Source organism: Tyto alba, unplaced genomic scaffold (genome assembly GCF_018691265.1).
Source record: "Tyto alba isolate M040663 unplaced genomic scaffold, T.alba_DEE_v4.0 Super-Scaffold_29, whole genome shotgun sequence".
Lineage (NCBI taxonomy): Eukaryota > Metazoa > Chordata > Aves > Strigiformes > Tytonidae > Tyto > Tyto alba.
This window is the reverse complement of record NW_024881303.1, coordinates 4,163,889-4,182,633: the sequence shown is the minus strand read 5'-3', so window position 1 is coordinate 4,182,633 and position 18,745 is coordinate 4,163,889. Positions and strand designations below refer to the sequence as shown.

The 18,745-nt window shown below is 45.6% G+C and overlaps 1 protein-coding gene across 2 annotated transcripts in view; it reads left to right on the top strand.

The window, feature by feature from the left end:
• The first annotated feature begins 2,930 nt into the window (after positions 1-2,930).
• The window catches only part of DDHD1 (DDHD domain containing 1), a 65,255-nt gene continuing 49,440 nt past the window's right edge, over positions 2,931-18,745 (top strand). For both annotated transcript variants that reach the window (XM_042799256.1, XM_042799255.1), the window contains exons 1-2: positions 2,931-3,742; positions 17,381-17,554. In XM_042799256.1, the coding sequence (XP_042655190.1) occupies positions 3,013-3,742; positions 17,381-17,554 (904 nt within the window). In that variant the 5' untranslated portion in view covers positions 2,931-3,012. The remainder of the gene's footprint in view (positions 3,743-17,380; positions 17,555-18,745) is intronic.

Sequence of the window (18,745 nt, the reverse complement as noted above, 5' to 3'; positions counted from 1 at the left end):
TGGCCTCTCTCTGTGTTTTAACACACTCCATTAACAGGATTCCCCGGCTGAAAGCGGACGTAGGAGGTAGGGAACAAACCTATTTTTGGACATATAACACTGTGCAATACACAGAAGTCCCCTTGTCACTGGAGACTGTAGGATGAAGACAAGCAGAACGTGTAGGAGACAGGGGAATCAGGGAACGTATGTGCTGCACCCTGGGGTTTTTTTCCACAGCTGACAGCAGGGCTGGAGAGGGGGTTTGCAGTAAATCAGGAAGGAGAATGGCAGACACAGACATTTAGGGATGAGGGCACACAAATGTGTATGACACCTAGCCAGCTACTTTCCCTCTTGCATTCTGACTGTACACACCCCCCCACACTAGCTACTTCCTTTAGGTGGGATAAAGCCCAGCCATGCACCGCAGACCAGCACCGCAGTCTGGTGTTTGGGGTAATTCATAGTCAGAGGTGACATCCAGTCATCTCCTCTTCCCCAGAAAATGTGTGTGTGTGGCGGGGTGTGTATGACAGTTGGGGGTACAATCAGCACACAGCCACATCCCCCCTGTCAGTCTGCAGGGTGTATACAGCTAGAGGTTGCAGACCAGCACCCTGACCCTGGCTGTGGTGTGTATGTGAGTAAGGCCGCGGGGACGTTGTACACATAGATGTGACAAACGCATAGGTATCAGCTCCTTTGAGGTGTAACTGAGATAGGAGTATCACTCGCATACCCTCTCACCGCCTCCTTTCTCCTGGCCATGTTGCAAAAAAGGGGGGGGGGGTGCCTCATAAACAGGTCACCCCACCCCAGTAAGCCAGGGTGTGTTTCTGGGAGTCTCTCTCTTTCCCACACACACAACAACCCTCACCCCATGAGAAAGGATGGGGGGGAAACTGGCACCACAGAGGTGATCCATCACTGCCCCTCACTCGGCTGTAGGGTGTGTGTTGGGATGGGGAGTTGTCTTGCACAGATGTAAAACCTGGGCACCCTCATCCTTTTTCCTGCTACTGGCTGCCAGGTGTTTTATCACACAGATATGCATCTCAACACCTCCTCCTGTTGATTACCAGGTGTGTATCGGAGATAGAGGCGGGTGTTTCTTCCTCACACACACAAACAAGCACAGGTGAACCCCAACCCCTCCAATTTTGGGGGGCATATCTAGTGTTTGGAGGAGTGGGGCCTCTCTCGCACAAGGGTGACTCCAGGTTGTTGCTCCCCCGTTAGTTTTCAGTGTGTTTGGAGTATGCCTGTCTCACACACACCCCTACACAACCGAGAAACATCTGACTGAAGGGAAAAGTGGTATCACACCAACAAGCAGAGGTCAAGCCTGACCACCTCTCCCTGCCAGGCTGTCAGGGTGTTGAGCCGGGGGAGGACATCTCATGCGCAGTGTCACCTTGTGCATGATTGTCAGGCGTTAGCCTGTAGGTTTTCCTTGGTGTGGGGGGGTAGGGTTACACACAAACGGGAGGGATCCCTGTTGCACTCTGGTAGTCGCAGCAGTTGGATATGAACAGGTACACATACATACACACAGACCAACACCAACACTCCCATCAGGCAGCAGGATGAGTGTTGGGGGTGCCAGGTACCCCCCACAAGGCAGGAGGATGTGTGCTGGAGGTGTCTCACACACGGACATCAATCCCCCGTGGGGCTGCAGGCTGCAGTTTGTGTCTTGGGAGTGTTGGCCACACTCACAGAGGGTTGTTTTAGGAGCACCTGCCATAAGCGCCCCAAGCCATGGTTGTTTTGGGGGTGCCCATCACTCGCACGCTGGGCTGCAAGGTGTATTTCAGGGTGTCTTGTACACCTGCGAGGCCATGGGTTGTGCTTTAGGGTATCATCTCACACACGCTGAGCCTCAGGCTGCGCCTTAGGGCACCGGTCTGCGTGTTGGGGTGCCTCACCCACACAGAGGGCCACAGGCCACGTTGGCGGGCATCGCTCCTGTCCACGAGGCAGCAGGCTGGATTTTAGGGGTCTCAGGCACACAGGTTGTAGTTTGAGTAGCCTGCCACACACAGAGCGAGGGACTCTGTTTGAGGGCGTCTCACACAAGAAAGGGCTGTCGGCTGTGTTTGAGGGTGTCTCACTATACAGACAAGTCTACAGGCTGTGGCCGAGGGTGCCTCGCACACAGAGCTGGGGCTGTGGGCTGTGTCTGAGGGCGCCTCACACACGGACTGGGCTGCAGGCTGTGCCTCAGGGTGTCTCACACACATACACGCAGAGGTCTGCAGGCTGTCTGTGGGTGTCACACACACACACAGGGAGCTGCAGGCTGTGTCACACACACACGGGTCTGCAGGCTGTGTCTGAGGGTGTCACACACACACACTCGCGGCTGCAGGCTGTGTCACACACACACTCGGGGCTGCAGGCTGTGTTGGAGGGTGTCACACACACACATGGGGAGCTGCAGTCTGTGTCACACACACACCCGGGGCTGCAGGCTGTGTCTGAGAGTGTCACACACACTCAGGGCTGCAGGCTGTGTCTGAGGGTGTCACACACACCCCCGGGGCTGCAGGCCGTGTCTGAGGGTGTCACACACACACACGGGGAGCTGCAGGCTGTGTCACACACACTCAGGGCTGCAGGCTGTGTCTGAGGGTGTCACACACACCCCCGGGGCTGCAGGCCGTGTCTGAGGGTGTCACACACGCACACAGGGGACTGCAGGCCGTGTCTGAGGGGCCCTTACCCCCCCCACACTACCCCCACACCCCCCGGGGCCGCCGCCCGCGCCTCAGGCCGCCCGCTCCGCTCCCGCCTCCGCCGCGAGCCCGCAGGCCGCGTGCCAGCGCCCCGCCTCCTCCCCCCCCCCCCCCCGCTTCCCTCTCCGCGGGCCGCGTCGCGGTGCGCGTGACGATGCGGCGCCGCCCCCGCCCGGACGGAGCCGGCGGCTGCGGCAGCCGCGGGCCGGGCGCGAGCAGGGGCGTCGCGGGGGCGGGCGGGCTGAGGCGGCACCGCCGGGCCGGGCCGGGCCGGGCCGGGCCGCGCTGCGGCATGGATTACCCCCAGCCCGGCTCGCCGCAGGGCGCCTGGGACCTGCCGGGGGAAGCCGGAGGCTACGGTTGCTACGAGCGGCCGTCCCGCGGCCAGGAGGAGGAGGAGGAGGAGGAGGAGGAGGAGGAGGACGAAGAGGAGGAAGCGGCGGCGAGCCGCGGCGTGCAGCATCCCCTCGCCCGCCCGCCCCGCCGCCCTCAGCCGCGGCTCCGCGCCGCGCTCTCCACCTCCTCCTCCGAAGGGGAAGCGGAGGCAGCGGCCGCCCCGCCGCGGGAGCCCAGCCTCAGCGACGAGGCCGGCGGCGGCGGCGGCGGCGATTTCGACTCGGCCGAATCCGGCGCTTCGCTGCGCTACTCCACGGGCACCGGCGGCGAAGGCAGCGAGGGAGCGGGGCCGGAGAGCAGCGAGAGCGGCGGCAGCGGCTTCTCGCTGGCGGCGGCCACGCTGCCCGAGAGGAGGCGGCCGGGCGGCGGCCGGCCCCGCTATGAGGTGGTGCGGGAGCTGGGCGCCGAGGAGGTGCGCTGGTTCTACCGGGAGGACCGGAAAACCTGGAAGCCCTTCATCGGTTACGACTCGCTGCGGATCGAGTTGGCCTACCGCGCCCTCGGACCCGGCGGCCCCGCCGAGCCCCGGGAGGGCGAGGCGGCGGCGGTGGAGCCGGTGTGTGTGCGGAGCGGGCTCTACGAGGTGGATGTGGCCAGCGCCGAGAGCTACCCCGTCTACTGGAACCGTGAGTGACTCCCGCGGGGATCCCGGTGTCCCCGCACCGAGACCGTGGGGTGGGGGGACCCCGGGGGGGGGGGGGTGGCTGGGCTGTCTCTGGCCTCCCGCTCTCCCCAGCAAAAGGGATGCTGGGCATCTCCTGGGTTTCACCCGCCGTGGGGATACCGGGTAGCCCGCCCTGCCCCTCCAGTGCACCCCCATAGGTAAGCGGGGGGTCTGTGCGCTCCCCGTCGCACCAACCCGGCCAAAGGGACAGGGCACCACTTGCTGTCGGTGGGTACTTGGGGAAAAGGGGTACAGGACAAAGCATTCGCCAGGGAGAGAGGACCCTGCGTGCCCATCTCTCACACACACCCGAGTGAGGAGGGACTGGGAATTTCCCCTCCGAGTTTCAGGGATACAAGGGGGATGGATGGATTGGGGACACAGCACTGGGCATCCCTACTTCATAAGGGAAGCGTCATGGGCATCCCTCAGCATACGCTTAGGAGAGGGGGCACTGGATTTTCTCCCTACCAATGATGAGAGGCACTGGGTACCCCTCGCCCCCCGTGCACGGTCTTGGGGGGAGGGTGTACTGGGCACCTCTTGATCCGCTTCCAGCTGCAAAGGGAACTGGGCATCTTTCCTTCTCTTGCCCTGCTGTGCACATGCACCTGAAGGAGGTGGGGACCTGGGCATTCACACCTGACATACAGAGACATGGGAAGGGGAGGTCTGAACATCATCTCGTTTCTTGACGTGTGCAGAAGAAAGTGGGAGGGAAGGTGACTGAGAACCTTCTTGCTTATGCTTCCCTTTTCCTAAACAAAGGGTGAGTGAGGGTGGATATTTGCCTTCAACACTCTCCCCCTTCTCTCAAAGATTCACACCCTTCTTTCAGAAGGAGCAGGGTGGAAAGAGTAATGCTTTGTCCACTGCCTCCCTGCTTCACTAATCCCTCTTCTGATCCCTCATCTTTAGTGAGGAATGGTGGAAGAGAGGGCTGATACCTGGCTTCCCCTCTGCTATGTTGTCCTCTCCGCTAGAAAAATGATATTGTGCTTCATCTTCCCTTCCTGGTCCACTGGGAGGAGGCATGAAATGGGTCTTCTCCTCCTTTCTGTTGGAGGGGGTGCAACAGTCGCCTTGGATGCACGCACAGTTCTTACTTCTTACCCTTCCAATAGAGGGGAATTTGCTTCACCCCCTCAACTTAACTGCTCACTCTCCATCCCTGAGGACTTGCTTTCCATCTGCATTCCTTCAAGGATAAGGGAAATGTTACGGAGTAGAGTGAGAAGTGCAGAGCAGCCAAACGATAGCCACAGTCCTGGCATGGACTTTGAGAAGAGGCAGGCAGGTTTCTCTTGTCTCCTCTGTGCATTTTTGAGACTCGGGTGGGAGTCACAGAGGAACAGCAGAACTGTTTCAGATATGAAAACTGGGGCTTTTGGTTGTTTCCCTTCTTTATTAGCAGCTTTATGGGAGGGAGGTCCGTAAATGACAATACCAGGTGGTACAATTCACTTGTGGTGTGACAATTTGTCTTTCAAATCATTGCCCCAGCAGACAGACGCTGAGCTCGAGGAGTGAGCAGAGGCCTCGGTCCACACGTGTTTTGAGTTAGAGGAGCCTGGGCACAGCAACTTGAGCAGAAAGCGGAGGTGGTTTTCCCTGTCACCACCCTGAAGCCCCTGCTGTTGGTACTTGGTGTGTCTGCCACATGGTGACTGGAAAGAGATGATGCAGCTCATCCAAGGGATGAAGAGAGTGCTGCCATCCCTCTTGTAACTGCCACAGGGAGAGAGGGGAACAAATGAGCAGTGCTGTCAGGTGAGGCAGGATTGCTCCCAGTAATGGGAGCAAGAAGCTGTACTCATCAGCAGCTTAAAGGTTTAATTTCTTGACCCTGTGCCTTGTCCATTTTGGAAGCTGATTCATTCTTGTTAAGCCCCAGGAGCAGATGTTTCAAATGGCAGCATACGCTGTGCAGAGGCAGTTTCTGGTGCTTGGAAGGAGAGATTCCCAGAGGTTAGCACCAAAAGCAGTGATAGGCAGGGGAGGAATAAACTCATGGTCCTGAGAAGGCTAACGACAGGGATGTGTTTTAGTCTTCAGAAAGCTGATTAAGGAGAGTGCTCAAGTCTTTTCTTATTAGCAAGTCCACTCCTTCATAAGACTAAGATAAACTTCTGGTGTTTCAAGGCTCTGTCAGTGTCTTCTGGTCTAACTCCTCCTTCACTTGCACATTTCCTTGCCTCGACTCCCGTGTACCTGAGTGCTCTTGCCTTTCTCCCATTTTTTTCCTCCAAGCTGCTGCATCCAGACCTGAGAAAACAGCAAGATCAGATCCCAAGGGTTCAGTCTCATCTGTGCTTCTGAAGGCCTTGGTGTAGCTGTTATTCCCAAATTATTCCCATTTGAAAGTGTGCATATAATTTTGGATCCAAAGGGTAGCTACTATGTTAGTTCACCATAGTGTGGGAGGGAGCTGGTGGTGGCAAACCAGATCTCACATGAGCAAAGCCCATGCGTAAGGGTGGAGAATTTTGCTCTCTGATCCCATGAGCATGAAGTTTAATGAGTACAACTGACTTAAATATTCAGAGGTACAGGTTAAAGAGTACAGAAACTGCTATCTGGTTTTGCTGATTCACGTTTTGAGTTCAGAGCAAAAGTCAAAAGCTTTTATCTTTGTTGTTCTTGCCTGTTTTATTCTTTTTCATGTATGTGCCATACTTCAGGGAAGGCTGCTATCTCACAGCTACAATACTGAATGTGCTGACAGTTCTTCAGCTATTGTGGCATCTTAATGACAGGGAAATGTTGATTATAGCTTGGCATGTGCTGAAATATTTTTTCACTCCACATCTTCAGACATCTTAAGCTCATCACAGGATTCGTTTGTAGCATCAGAAATATCAGACTGAGTTACAATTTGAGCAGATTAATTACTGCGAATTTTATCCTTACCTTGTGACCTCTGGGATTTATTTAATTAGTATCATAGAACTAGGAAGGACAGCATGATGTCTTTCAAGAGGATGAAAATTATTAGTGTAGGCTTCCAGATAAGTGAGTAATTTGGAGTTGGGCTGCTTCCTGTCTTCTATGGGCATAACAACAAGTAATATTTTATACGTGGGTCTTCTGTTCGAACCTTCTTAGGTTATACAGCTCTCTTCTGCTCTCCCAGTTGAAGAGGGCTGTTTTACAACCATTTTCTATACATATACTCAGTCTAGTTTTCAAAGTCCTGGATGAGAGCCTGTGGACCTGTGGGTGACTTTCTTCTGTTCCTTGACTTGTGAGTTTGTCCCATGTGACTATTGCTCTATCCAGTATTTACTTTTCCCTTGCTTTTTTATGGTTACATTGTCAAGTTGCCTGTATCTAGTTCTTGCAGGCAGTGTATTCTTGTAACACTTTCACTCTCCACGTAGTCATCTTCATCCCAGCATGTTCTCCAGTTTCAATTCTGACTGTGTGTTGGGGACACTCATCACCTTGGCTGACATCTGTCTTGCAAAGGTAGTTTTTAAAATTAAAGTAGGACTTTCATCAAATTTAGTGGCATGTGGAGAGAAGCAACAACAAAAACATTTTTTTTCTACAGCCATTTGTGCAGTATTGTCATTTAGGGAAGGATAAAATGCTCTACTCCCACACACAGATTTGGTAAGGGGTTTTTTTCCTTTTGTTTTTAACATGTATGATTTTGTACCTAGTAGTTCCAGTAGTCTAAGTAAAACACCTCTTGTATTTTTTTAAAAATGTTCACTAGGACCATCTCTGAGTGAAGATATAGGAATAATTTCTGCTGTACTGATAAAACAGATACTTTACTGACCTTAGCCTGAAAATACCTGAGAGTACAGGGTGGATCACTGGGTCTTAATTTTAAAATTTGTATGCCTAGGCTGGAATTGGGCAGCTTTTAAAAACTATTTCAGCTGCCTTTATGCTTGGACTTAGAGATACCCAAGACCCTATATTTTCTGTTGTAAGCTCTCTGTGAGCTGCTTTGTAAACTGAAAGAAGAGGCAGTCATTAGCACCTTGTGAAAAGCCTTTGCAAGTTGAACTTCTGCAAAATGAGACATGAATGCCAGGGCAGTGTTATCTGCTCTCTGAACTAGGAGTCAGACAAGATTACTGAGAAGTCTTGGAGTTTCGTAGTTGATACTTGGCACCATATGATTACAAAAGGCTAATGTTGTGTTGGGTTTTGTTTTTTGTTGGTTTGGTTGTTTTTTTTTTTTTTTAATCATGTCCTTGTTTTGATGTGGGAGGTAGACGTTAGCAGTAAAATATGAAGCCTTCTGTACCTCAGCCACTGGTGGTTCTTTGGGCTGCACTGTCAAGACTAAAAATCAACATTTCGGAGCTGTAAGGTGCTTCTCTGCTGTCTGCTTTGTGCAGGAGTGTCAGGTGCTTGTATCTTCCCTAGAGCTGGCAGCATAAATTTCTATGTTGACACTTTACTGACTGGCAGCCCTAAACCCATCTTGAGGCCCCACTAGACCTCTTGCCTGGCTGCTTTAATCAACATCTGGTATTTCTTCTGCGGCGGCATCTTTTAGTTTATGGGGTTTGTTTTGTATTTTGACACAAATAGTATTGAAATAGATTCATGAGGCAAGAGGAAAATTAAGGGTTTGGAATCAAGAGTTTATCAGTATGTTTGTGTCTTGCATTTGTTCTAGTCTGTTCTTAGCAGCAGCACACATTTTTAGTTGCTTTACAGCACACTTAGAACTTTGCTTTTGGTGTGTTGGACAGTCTTTGAACTTGGTTGATAGAATTTCCTTTACATAAAGGACCTTTTGATCAAAGGCTGGATTCCTGAATTCTATTTTATTGCTTTTCTCTCCAGGTATGTTATTCTTTTGCAAATAAAATACTGATAGTTTACATGGCAAGGTAGAAAAAGTGTTGTCTTTGCTACTCAAAATCTTGCCTGGGTTTTACTTTATTGCTTCTGTTCTTACCAGACCATCCTTCCAAAAGTGTCTTGTAGCTTAGTTTTGGCCATCTCCTTCCTGACCAGAAGGCTTAACACACATAGATGAAACAATTTTTAGATTTGCGGTGCTCTGTATATTAAATCACAAATTACATTTGTTTGTACTGTTTCTATTTCTGGTCTCTGGTACCTTTCCTTCATTCAGTAGGGAGAACTTGTGACATTTAGGATGCTTTTACTAGAACAGGTGGGAGATGTGAGCACTTTGCTTGGATGTGTCTTTGAGGGCAAGTTTCTTCTGTGTCTTCAGCTTTTATGTTTGTGATTAATAAACATTTAAGCAAAATGAATCTGTTATCTTACTCCTGTAAATGATACCAGATCACAGACTTGGTCTGGCGAATGATGTCAGATACAGCAGAGTAGCTAAGGATGGACTCAGCTTAGAAAGCAAGTTGTGCTTGTCCTTCCATGTGGTCCAGAACTTCTCCTGCTGGATGTGGTCAACAGGGAAGAAGTCAGAGATGCAGGCAATACTTGGGTTACAAGTTGTGGGTGATGTCTTTTCTACTATAACTGGCAAAGCAGAAAATGTTTGTGAGATGAGAAGGATTGGGAGTTCTGTTGTGACTTAATTCAGGCATGAATACTGATTCATCTGTGGTGATATCAAAGAAATAAGATGGGATTTAATTTGGAGTTGACAGAGCTAGATTAAAGGTAGATGGCAGGTGAATTTCTGCATGTATGCGTGCGAGGGGGAGATGCTGTCTAGGGGAAAAAATGGTACTGAAGGCAAAGAGAGACCTTGGGCAGAGCTGCTTTTTGCTTAGGAAGGAGCATGAGAAGAATCTGGAAGAGCCAGCACTGTGTAAGTTAGTAAGCAGAAGGACTAGGTGACAAAAAAATTTTCAAAAGTGCAAGAAATTAAAATAAGAAGCATGAGCAGTTCTGTCAGTGGTATCTGTAAGGTTGAAAAAAGTGAAGATGAAGTAGTTTGAGTGTTGACCAGAGTGCTGGTCACTAGTGTGGTATGATCTGTTTGAGTGGGCAGCAAGTAGCTGAAGCCACACTAGAATGTGTGTGGTGTAGAGCTGGAGAGGGGAAACTCCAGAGGCTGTAAGTGTTGTAAATAGCACAGTTAGTGAGTACTGGGATGGAGGAAGTATGAGGTGCAAGTGGGGTCCTAGGCAGTGATATTTAAGACGAAAGAAACTAAAATCATGCTGGTTTTCTGCGGGGAAAACCCTATAGGCTAGAAAAAATTGAAGGAAAAAGTACAATCTGGGGGTGAAAGTGTAGGGAAATCTAGAGTTCAAGTGGAGTATACAGAAAAAGGAAATGAGGTTTGGAGAGTGCAGGAAAAAAAATCCCTGCGAAGAAGGGAGGAGGAGTTGAGAGCAAAGGTTACTGTACCCTTGAATATCTTCATCTTGTCTATTAGTGGTAGGCCTGAGGTATGCACAGGAAAAATCTTGCTCTTCTTTTTTTTAAGAGTTATTCATTCCTGTATAGGAACCTCCTTGTGAAAACTGTATGTACGTGGTCATTGCTGCTCAGTGCTGGTGAGAGCTCGCTAACAAAGACCGAGTGATGAGCGCCTGCCAGGGGAGCACATACACTGAGCTGAGGGTGTGATTGTGCAGAGATCCCGTGACTTTCAATGGGATTTGGGTACAGGCTTACCTTTTAGGAGGTACTCACATGGTTGTCATGTGTCACAGTCATTCTTTTGTGGGTCAGTTTAGCTTTCACCTAATGCGGTTTCAAAAAAATGCAAGTTGCTCTGCGTGAGGAAAGAGCTGGTAAGGGACAAGCTCCTACAGCTTATTGACTCCAGCAGCAAATGCTGGTGGTGGAAGTGCTTCACTTCAGAGTATTAGAATTGAAATTTGGTAAACTATTTTAATTGATTAGAATTCAATAAAACTCTAAACTTAAAACTGTAGCCCTATTTCATGTTTCAACAGTCCAAGGTTTTTTGATGAGTGCTTCCTGCTCATGGTTGACACAGCTAGTAGGGGGAGCTTTAGGATTTTTGTTTGGACCATTGGGTTCAGGTCTGTGTAAAGAGCAATGGCAGAGATGTTAATTAAATTACCTTAAACCTTAAAAACCCTTCTTGAAAAACATGATACGCACTATATTTTGGGGCGATATATAGCAATCGAGATGAGAGGTGACTTTGGGGGCATTCATCTCTTTTTGAGGGGTTCCTTCAGTGTTTTGACATCCGAACCAGCCCCAAAGATCAGTCTTTTGTTGTTGTTTTGGATTGCTCAGTTCACATTGTAAACTGATTAAAAATGGTTCAGGGGAAAACAGTTACAAGCTGTTGCTTGATTATTTCAGGTGGTCTTGTTAAAATGGGAGCAATTTCACATTTGCAGGGGAGCAAAGCGCCTGTTCCTCCCTTGCTGCATCTAACACTGAAGCAAACGCAGAGGCTCGCGTGTGTAGCTGCTCTATGGATCAGAGTCTGGAAAGAAAATCCCATCTACGCCAGTCGGATAGCTCTTAATGTGCTTAGCCTCTGTAAAACTCAAAAGTAACGTCAACCTGTAATTTTGAAATTGCTTCAATCAATCAATTTAGAATTATTAGATGGACCAGCAAAAATAATATCCTTTACTGCTCAGTGAATTAAAACTTTTTTCATCTTGGACACTGGATAAAAAATGAGTCTGGCTCTGTGAATTCATGGAGCTCTGCTAAGTTTTCTGAGGCCTGGATTTCACCCTTGAACTCCTCTTCAGGTTACATTGTTACTTTTGAAAGAGCAGAACAGATTGCATGTATTGGTAGTTAAACAAAGGAAGGTCACCCGGGCTGTGATTAAATGAGTGGTTCCATTTATTTAGATGTCAGTAACCTGCTCTGTTCTGAAATGGTATGTTAGGGAATAGCTAGAAAGCTGTAGAATGTTAAGCTGTTAAAAAAGTCAAAAAGCCTGTTATGTTACCTAGCAAACAGGAAGTGATGAAATTTTAGTTTTGGCCTATTTTGTTATAACAGCTGTTTGTTCACCCAGCACGCGTGATCCTGTCACTGGCAATAAAACGTAGGAATCTTCAACCTCATGATCAGCTTGTGTAACCATCTATTCTCATAATAAAGCTTCCTGTCCGTGTGAGTTTTTCTTTTTTTTTTTTTTAATTTTTACTTTATGAGACTACAAACCCAGCTGTGAAGCAAACTAAGAGGAGCAGATCTTGTCCTGCAGACTACACTCTCTGCATTTGCATTTGCAAAAATAGAATCTGCAAATCATTATTGCTCTGGAGGCAGTAGTGGCCATGGCTGCTGGGTGGGTAGGAGGCACGCTGATGCAGAGGTCAAGTAATACCCATCCTTATTTGTAAGTGTTTGCACTAGTGAAAAGTGTTACAGGCTGTGCAGTAGTTAATATACCCAAAATGTAATTTATGCCTGATATGAGTGGATAGCAAATTTTACAAAGTCACCAATAGTACTCTTGAGATTATTCTGGAATACATTTATTTCAGTGGCTGATGTCAACATTTAGGTTCTTGTGTGTGCTACAATTGCTGGGAGTGCTGTGCTGCAAGACATATGCAGTACTTCTAGCAGGTCTTTGCAGAGAGGGGAGGGGGAAAAAAAACCCAACCAAACAAACAAACAAAAAACCCCAACTAAAATCCACCCTACCATTTTCCTTCAGGTGTTTCTTTCCCCTATGGTAAATGTGTGGCCACTTCTCTTCATTATTTAAATGCCTTTCAGCTTGAGATGTCATGTATGATAGCCTCAGTTACCTTCAGCTTCTGCGGATGTTATCCTCATGCACTGCACATTGTTTGCAGTGGTCAAGGAACAGAAGTTACCACTCTGAAAAATCAGGAATCTGAAATTACGATACTGCAAACATCTCGAGCTGACTGCATTTGATGAGTTTGTGTTTCTTGCCCAACCTGTTGGCTTTGGGCTTGGAAAGCAGTGAAATTAGGATTGTGAATTTCAGCAAAATTCAAGCTTTAATTTAATGTTCTGAGCCTTTAAATATTATATTAACCTTTTCGAACTCATTTGTGGGTAAATTGTTATAGCTGTCTTGAGACTGATGAGTGAATAGTTCCAGAAGTGCCTTAATTTTGCCATCAAGCTGCCTGAACAGGACCTCAGCTTTGAAACAATGAAACAGAAGTTTACTGAAGCTTGCTGTCTTACAATTTTATTCAGTCTGGTTATCTTCCAGGTTGCATGCTAGTTGGTGTTGGTATTTCTGAAACAGACCTCCTTCTGGCTGCTTGTTTAAGCTCTCTTTGTTAACCTTTAGTTATTAGCTCTGTATCATCTTAGTTTTGCAACAGTTTCTTGGTTCTGAATCAACTAAGGTGAAAGAGGGCTATGTGAGCCACAGTTTGAGCTGTACAATATTTAAATTTAGATATACACTGTTGAGACCAATGTGGTGGCAGGAAACTAATGGTAGCATTGATACAGTAGTGCAAGAAGGAAAGAAGGCAAATTCTACTCAGTTATTACTTTTCATACTGTGCTCTGATGGATTACATAGCTTTTTCATGCAATTTATATCGGGTGTGATCACATGGTTTAAAGATCTTCCCAAAAAAGGAGTAGCTCAGGCAGACAGATATAAATTACTGCACGTGTGTATTATATGTTGCATTAGGTTTTATTTTAACATAATTTTTATTCTTTGGAAGATTTAGGGGATTATCATAATGCAAATCGCTCATTATTGTCCTTTCACATCATTAATTACAGTACTTGTATTCTTCTTTGGATTTTCAGGGAAAAAGCCATTTCTGTGTAAAAATAAATCCTTTGTTGCAGTCTAGATTGCTTAAACTGTTTTCCTCTAAAAGTAGTAAAATATGTATGACTAATTAAAATAAAGTGCCTTTCATCAGATCGTAATCCCTGCCATTCAGATTTATTTAGAAATTCTTGTATAAATAAACCATGCAAGTGTATAACCGGCCAAATATATTGGTATCTTTCAGTTTGAATCACTGCCAACTGCAGATTATATGGCATAAGCCTTAAGGCAGTAAAGAAATCAAGGCAAATCCTTTCCTAGGGATCAGGATTGTAGGGACAAAGATAAATAACACTTCGTGTTATAGATACAGAATTCTGTATTGGCAAAAAAAAAAAAAAAAAAAGTTAAATTACAACATGATGTAAATATCGGTGTCTTTAATTCTCCCATAAAACAAAAATAACTGAAAGAATGTAGTTTAAGCTTTCTAAAATAATCTGAATATCCAAGACATGAATGATTTTTTTGAAGGTGGTTAGGATTGAGTGAAATTGGATGCTAAAATAGCAATTTTGGTTCATTGCTTTTTAATGATGATTACTGTAATAGCTTTCATCAAGGTCTCTGGCTGAATCACAGAGAAATCTTTAAATAACAGCACCTGTCCAAGATTAAACAGAGGAATTGTGTTTCTGAAGGTGTGCCTTTACTCCTCCCTCCAGTCAACAGATTATACTGAAAAATCTCCTCTTGTATTGCAGTCGCCTCATTTTGCGACGCAGTCCAGAGAATTCAGTGTAATTACCATTAATATCCCTCTTTCTCTGTAACTGAAATGCCACTTGCTTTTGGAGCTGGTGACTTTTAGTATCAGTAGGTAGTCATCATCGTGATTGGAGCTGGACTTTGACCTGGACTGAAATCCAACATTACACACTTCTGATATTCTAGCCATCGCTGTTCACTTTTGAAAACACAGACGTTAATGGGATGTTGCTCTTTCTCACTTTACCAAGCCTCCTCTCTAATGAGAAGATGAAATGGTTCTTTGTGGGCTGTGATCACGAATTTGTTTCAGTTCTAAAAGATGGTGTTCAGTTTTCTTAACACCAAGCCGTGCTTCTGATGGGAGGAAATGTCATTTACTTACTTCCTCTACCAGGCGGTTTTCTCTTGAGGTTTCCCAGTAGCACAGGGATCAAACCTGCCACCCAGCTGGCGATGGCAAATAAGACAAGCTTTGCAGTTCAGGGTGCTGTAGCTGCATGCACAGTGTGCAACAGTTTAAAGGAAGGGATGAAAAAAATAAAAAGGAACTTCTGGGCCCCCCTTAAATCCCACTGAGCTTTGGAAAACAGATTTGCCTCACTCAGGTTTTAAAGCCTTAGTCTGAAAACAAAGCTCCATAATAATCTGATTTGGATCTGAAAGTGATTTATTTTTCCATATAAATGCACTTTCCAGAGCCAGATATATTAGTTTATTTCCAAACTAAACTGTCCTGTAAAGATTTTTGCAATAAAATTTTTCTTATTTCAAACATGCCAATTTTTCCTGGCTGAGCCTTTGCAGAAGAGGCATTGCCCATCTTATGTTTCAGAGTTCCTGTTGAATGCTACAGTCTATTCTTGTAAAAAAACACTATGGGAAAATTTCTCTCAGGCAAAGAGAGCCTGAAAATGTTTATTTTAATGGATTATGTTTAGAATTTTAGAAATCTGTAGGTGGAAATTCCCATGTGAGAAACTCAAAATGCTTCAAAACTGGAAAAGAGGTGTCTTGTATCAATTCAGTGTGGAGTACAAAATAGTATTCATTATGATTATTATTGAAAAAAAAAGAAAAAAAAAAAAAAAAAAAAAACACAAAAAACCCCAAAACAATTAATGGAGCCTCGTCAGAATGCTTTGTCAAGAATTAAGGAATTGCTTACAGATTTTCCCAGTAAAGATTAACATCTGACGTAGACATGTCATTGCTTCAGCAACAATGAGGTCCTTTATCTACACTCACATATTATGTGCTTTTCTTTTTTTCCTACAGACAGTGCTTTGTTTGTAAGGGCAGCCTAACTGGATCTGCGTGTATTAGCTTTACTGAAAAATGCAGATATCAGACAGGTGTAAAATGTCGGGGAATTCAGCAAAGGCTAAGACATGTGCATGATGAGAGGCTACTGTACGTGGTGACAAGTAACATTGCTGTGGTTAACTTTAATTTCAATAAAACTAAATACTTCTTTCACTGATGTTTCACATCTTCATTGATGGGATGTAGTCTCCGAAATGAGCTTAAATTTTCATAGACAATTTTCTATGTCATTTGTAGTGACTGTTAACTTCTGCAGTTAGTATGAAAGCCACTTTTGGTGTATACTAGTGCCCACGGGTGCAACTAGCACCAGTGGCAGATCTGTAGGAGAGGCAGTGCAGAGACTTCTGAGCCACCATCGAGCTTGGTGGGATGTGCCCCGGCCCGGTGTGATGCTCTGTGAAGGAGATTCTCTCCTGACCTGAGCTAGTGGCTGGGCTAAAACCTCTGCCCATGCCTGGGTCACCTCGCCCAGCTGCGTTTGTACTGGTCTGGTGACAGATCAGATAGATCCCTTCCTTTGCTCAGTAATTCTGAAATCTCCATGCTCTCTTATTTCTTGTTTGCTTTTTTACCTTACTTTCATTTACTGTTTCTTTGCATCTTTTGCATCTATTTCCAAGCTGTCCTTATCAGCTTTTTTCCCATCTTCCAGGTAGGAACAGATCTTTGAGTTGGTTTTCCCCCATCTCCTCTTTTGAGCCTCTTTTGTAGCTGGGTTCTTAGCTGCTTTGGAGAGCTAAACTTGTGCAGTTAGTATACACACACACACGCACGAGACGTTTGCATTTGGCCACGTCTCTCTGTACATATGCAGTATACCTCAGCACATAGTAGTGTGCACTGGGGGTCTGTATCTATAGCAGACCTGTATCTGTGCTGGTCCTGTGAGCCTGGAGGTCAAGGTCTTACAGGCTTGTGGAGTGCAGGCACGCACAGCATTTCTCCTTGATTTTTCCAGTTGTAGGAGGAGGAATTTTGAGCTGAGCTGCAATAGGTATTATTGTCTTAGCTTGCTTGCAGAGATGGGTATAAAGGAGAATTCTCACTCCCCACAGCCCCAGTAGTTAGTGAGGGCATCCAGCACAATTTGATGAAGAGTAAGCATCAGAATACATTTTTCACAGACTTCTCTTTTGTCACATGGACAGCAAATGCTGGGGACCCAGCTTCCTCATTTGGAGTGCCAAAACTGAAACTAGAATGACAGTGACCAAAACCAGCCCTTAGTGAAAGACTGATTTTTTTAATTAAAAAGCCCCTTTTGTCTTTAAGATCACCCTTTATGCTATTTGTTGTGTAATTTTAGCTACTGTAAGTGCAATTCCCAAAGGAAACAAGGCTCTGTGCAGTTAGGATAAGCATGAGTAGTTTTGTATCTCCTCCTCATTCTGCATCCTCTTGATAACTTTGAAAGCAGTAGTTGTTATCAGTCAAATTTTATAGAGGAGCATTGGTCTCACAAAGTTCCTAATTTTTTGAAAATTTGAGGCAGCTGGGTAGAGAGGAGTATATCCCATTAAAGCTAAACTATTGTTTGAACTTAACCCTTAATAAATTTTACAGAATCTGCATCTTTCTGTCTATCTCACATCCTCCCACAGATTCTGACCATTTGGCCTCGTTAGCTCAGGTGTTTGCAGTTTAACACTACTTTCACTACTCATTTCAGCCCCATGGGAAAAGGTGATGGTGTTTCTCAAGGCATTTGTGGTTACCTTGCTAGGGGTCCCAGCACTGGGAGTGTAACTTTTTCATCAAAACACCAAACAGTCTTCCCTTTCCCTCTTAGCTGCTGTCAGTTTGTGATTTATTGCATTAAAAAAAAAAAAAAATAATAAATCTCTTGTTTGATTTTAGAAACAGAAAAGATCCCTGTAATGCGTGGACAGTGGTTTATTGATGGTACGTGGCAACCTCTGGAAGAGGAGGAAAGTAACTTAATAGAACAGGAGCATCTCAACCGCTTCAGAGGCCAGCAGCTGCAGGAGAGCTTTGATATGGAAGTATCAAAACCTGTTGATGGGAAGGAAGGTAAGACTGTTTAGATCACTGTTCTTATAGTATGTTCTCTGAACAGTTGGAGTGTAGTTTTCTTAGGTAAGAACATGATCTGTAATGGTTTTCCATGCTACACAGTGAGGAACATTGTTATAGGCATCAGTTTGCTAACCTATTTTTCAGTGCATTTTGATGTTGTAGGATTTCCTGCTGCGGCACATTCGATGAGCGCTGTAAAAATTACATTAATGGACAAACTTCTTGTTCCCATTTTGCTTCATGTTTCATATCTTTTAATTGTGTTGATAAATCTCACTTCAAACTGAAATCTCTTGATGGGACAAGAAGAGCCAGTGCCCAAATGCAAAATGGCTATTAGCTCTCTGGCCAGCATGCCTAATTCTGCCCTAAAGGCAGTATCGGTTTTACAGATTGCATTTCATTTTCCATTCTTGTTCAGTCTGTGAATTTATTAGAGTAGTTTTCAGCTATAGTAAATCTTGGGCATTCATTCTGTTATGGAAGTTCTTATATTTTAATGACCAGGCTGAGGACATTCAGTTAGTGTTCCTGGGAATCTCAGTCAAATGCATTTAACATTTTTAAGAATAACCTTCTGAAATTACTGATCTAATATTTAATGTACGTGGTTGTCGTGGTTTAACCCCAGTTGGTAATTAAGCACCACACACTGAGCAGCTGGTTGCTCACTGCCCCCTCACCCAGCAGGATGGGAGAGAGAATCGTAAAAAAAAAATAAAACTTGTGGGTTGAGATAAAGAAGGTTTAATAGGACAGAAAAGGAAGAAAATAGTAATGTGGTAATAATAAAATGATCAGAATATACAAAACAATACAAAACAAGTGATGCAAACTTGTTGGCTGACACTTGGTGAATAACCTTCCAACCGAGAGCTGCAAGTACAGAGGCCTCACAGTGTATTTTAATAGGGCTTTGGTTGTGTTATTCTTTATAAAGCAACTTCATTTTTAAACTTTTTAAACTACAACTTTATACAAAGAAGTTACAGAGTGTAGGAGTGGCTGGGTTGGCCACGAGCATGGAGGAGTTCTTATGTGTAAACTACATAACCACACAAGTAAAAGCTTGTTAATAAATTGGGAGCAAGGTAGTATTTAGGGTACTTCTGTAATTACTGTAAACCAGGATATCATTTGTTCTCTTAGGGAGATTTTTCAACCGTACAGAGAGTAGTTAAGTTT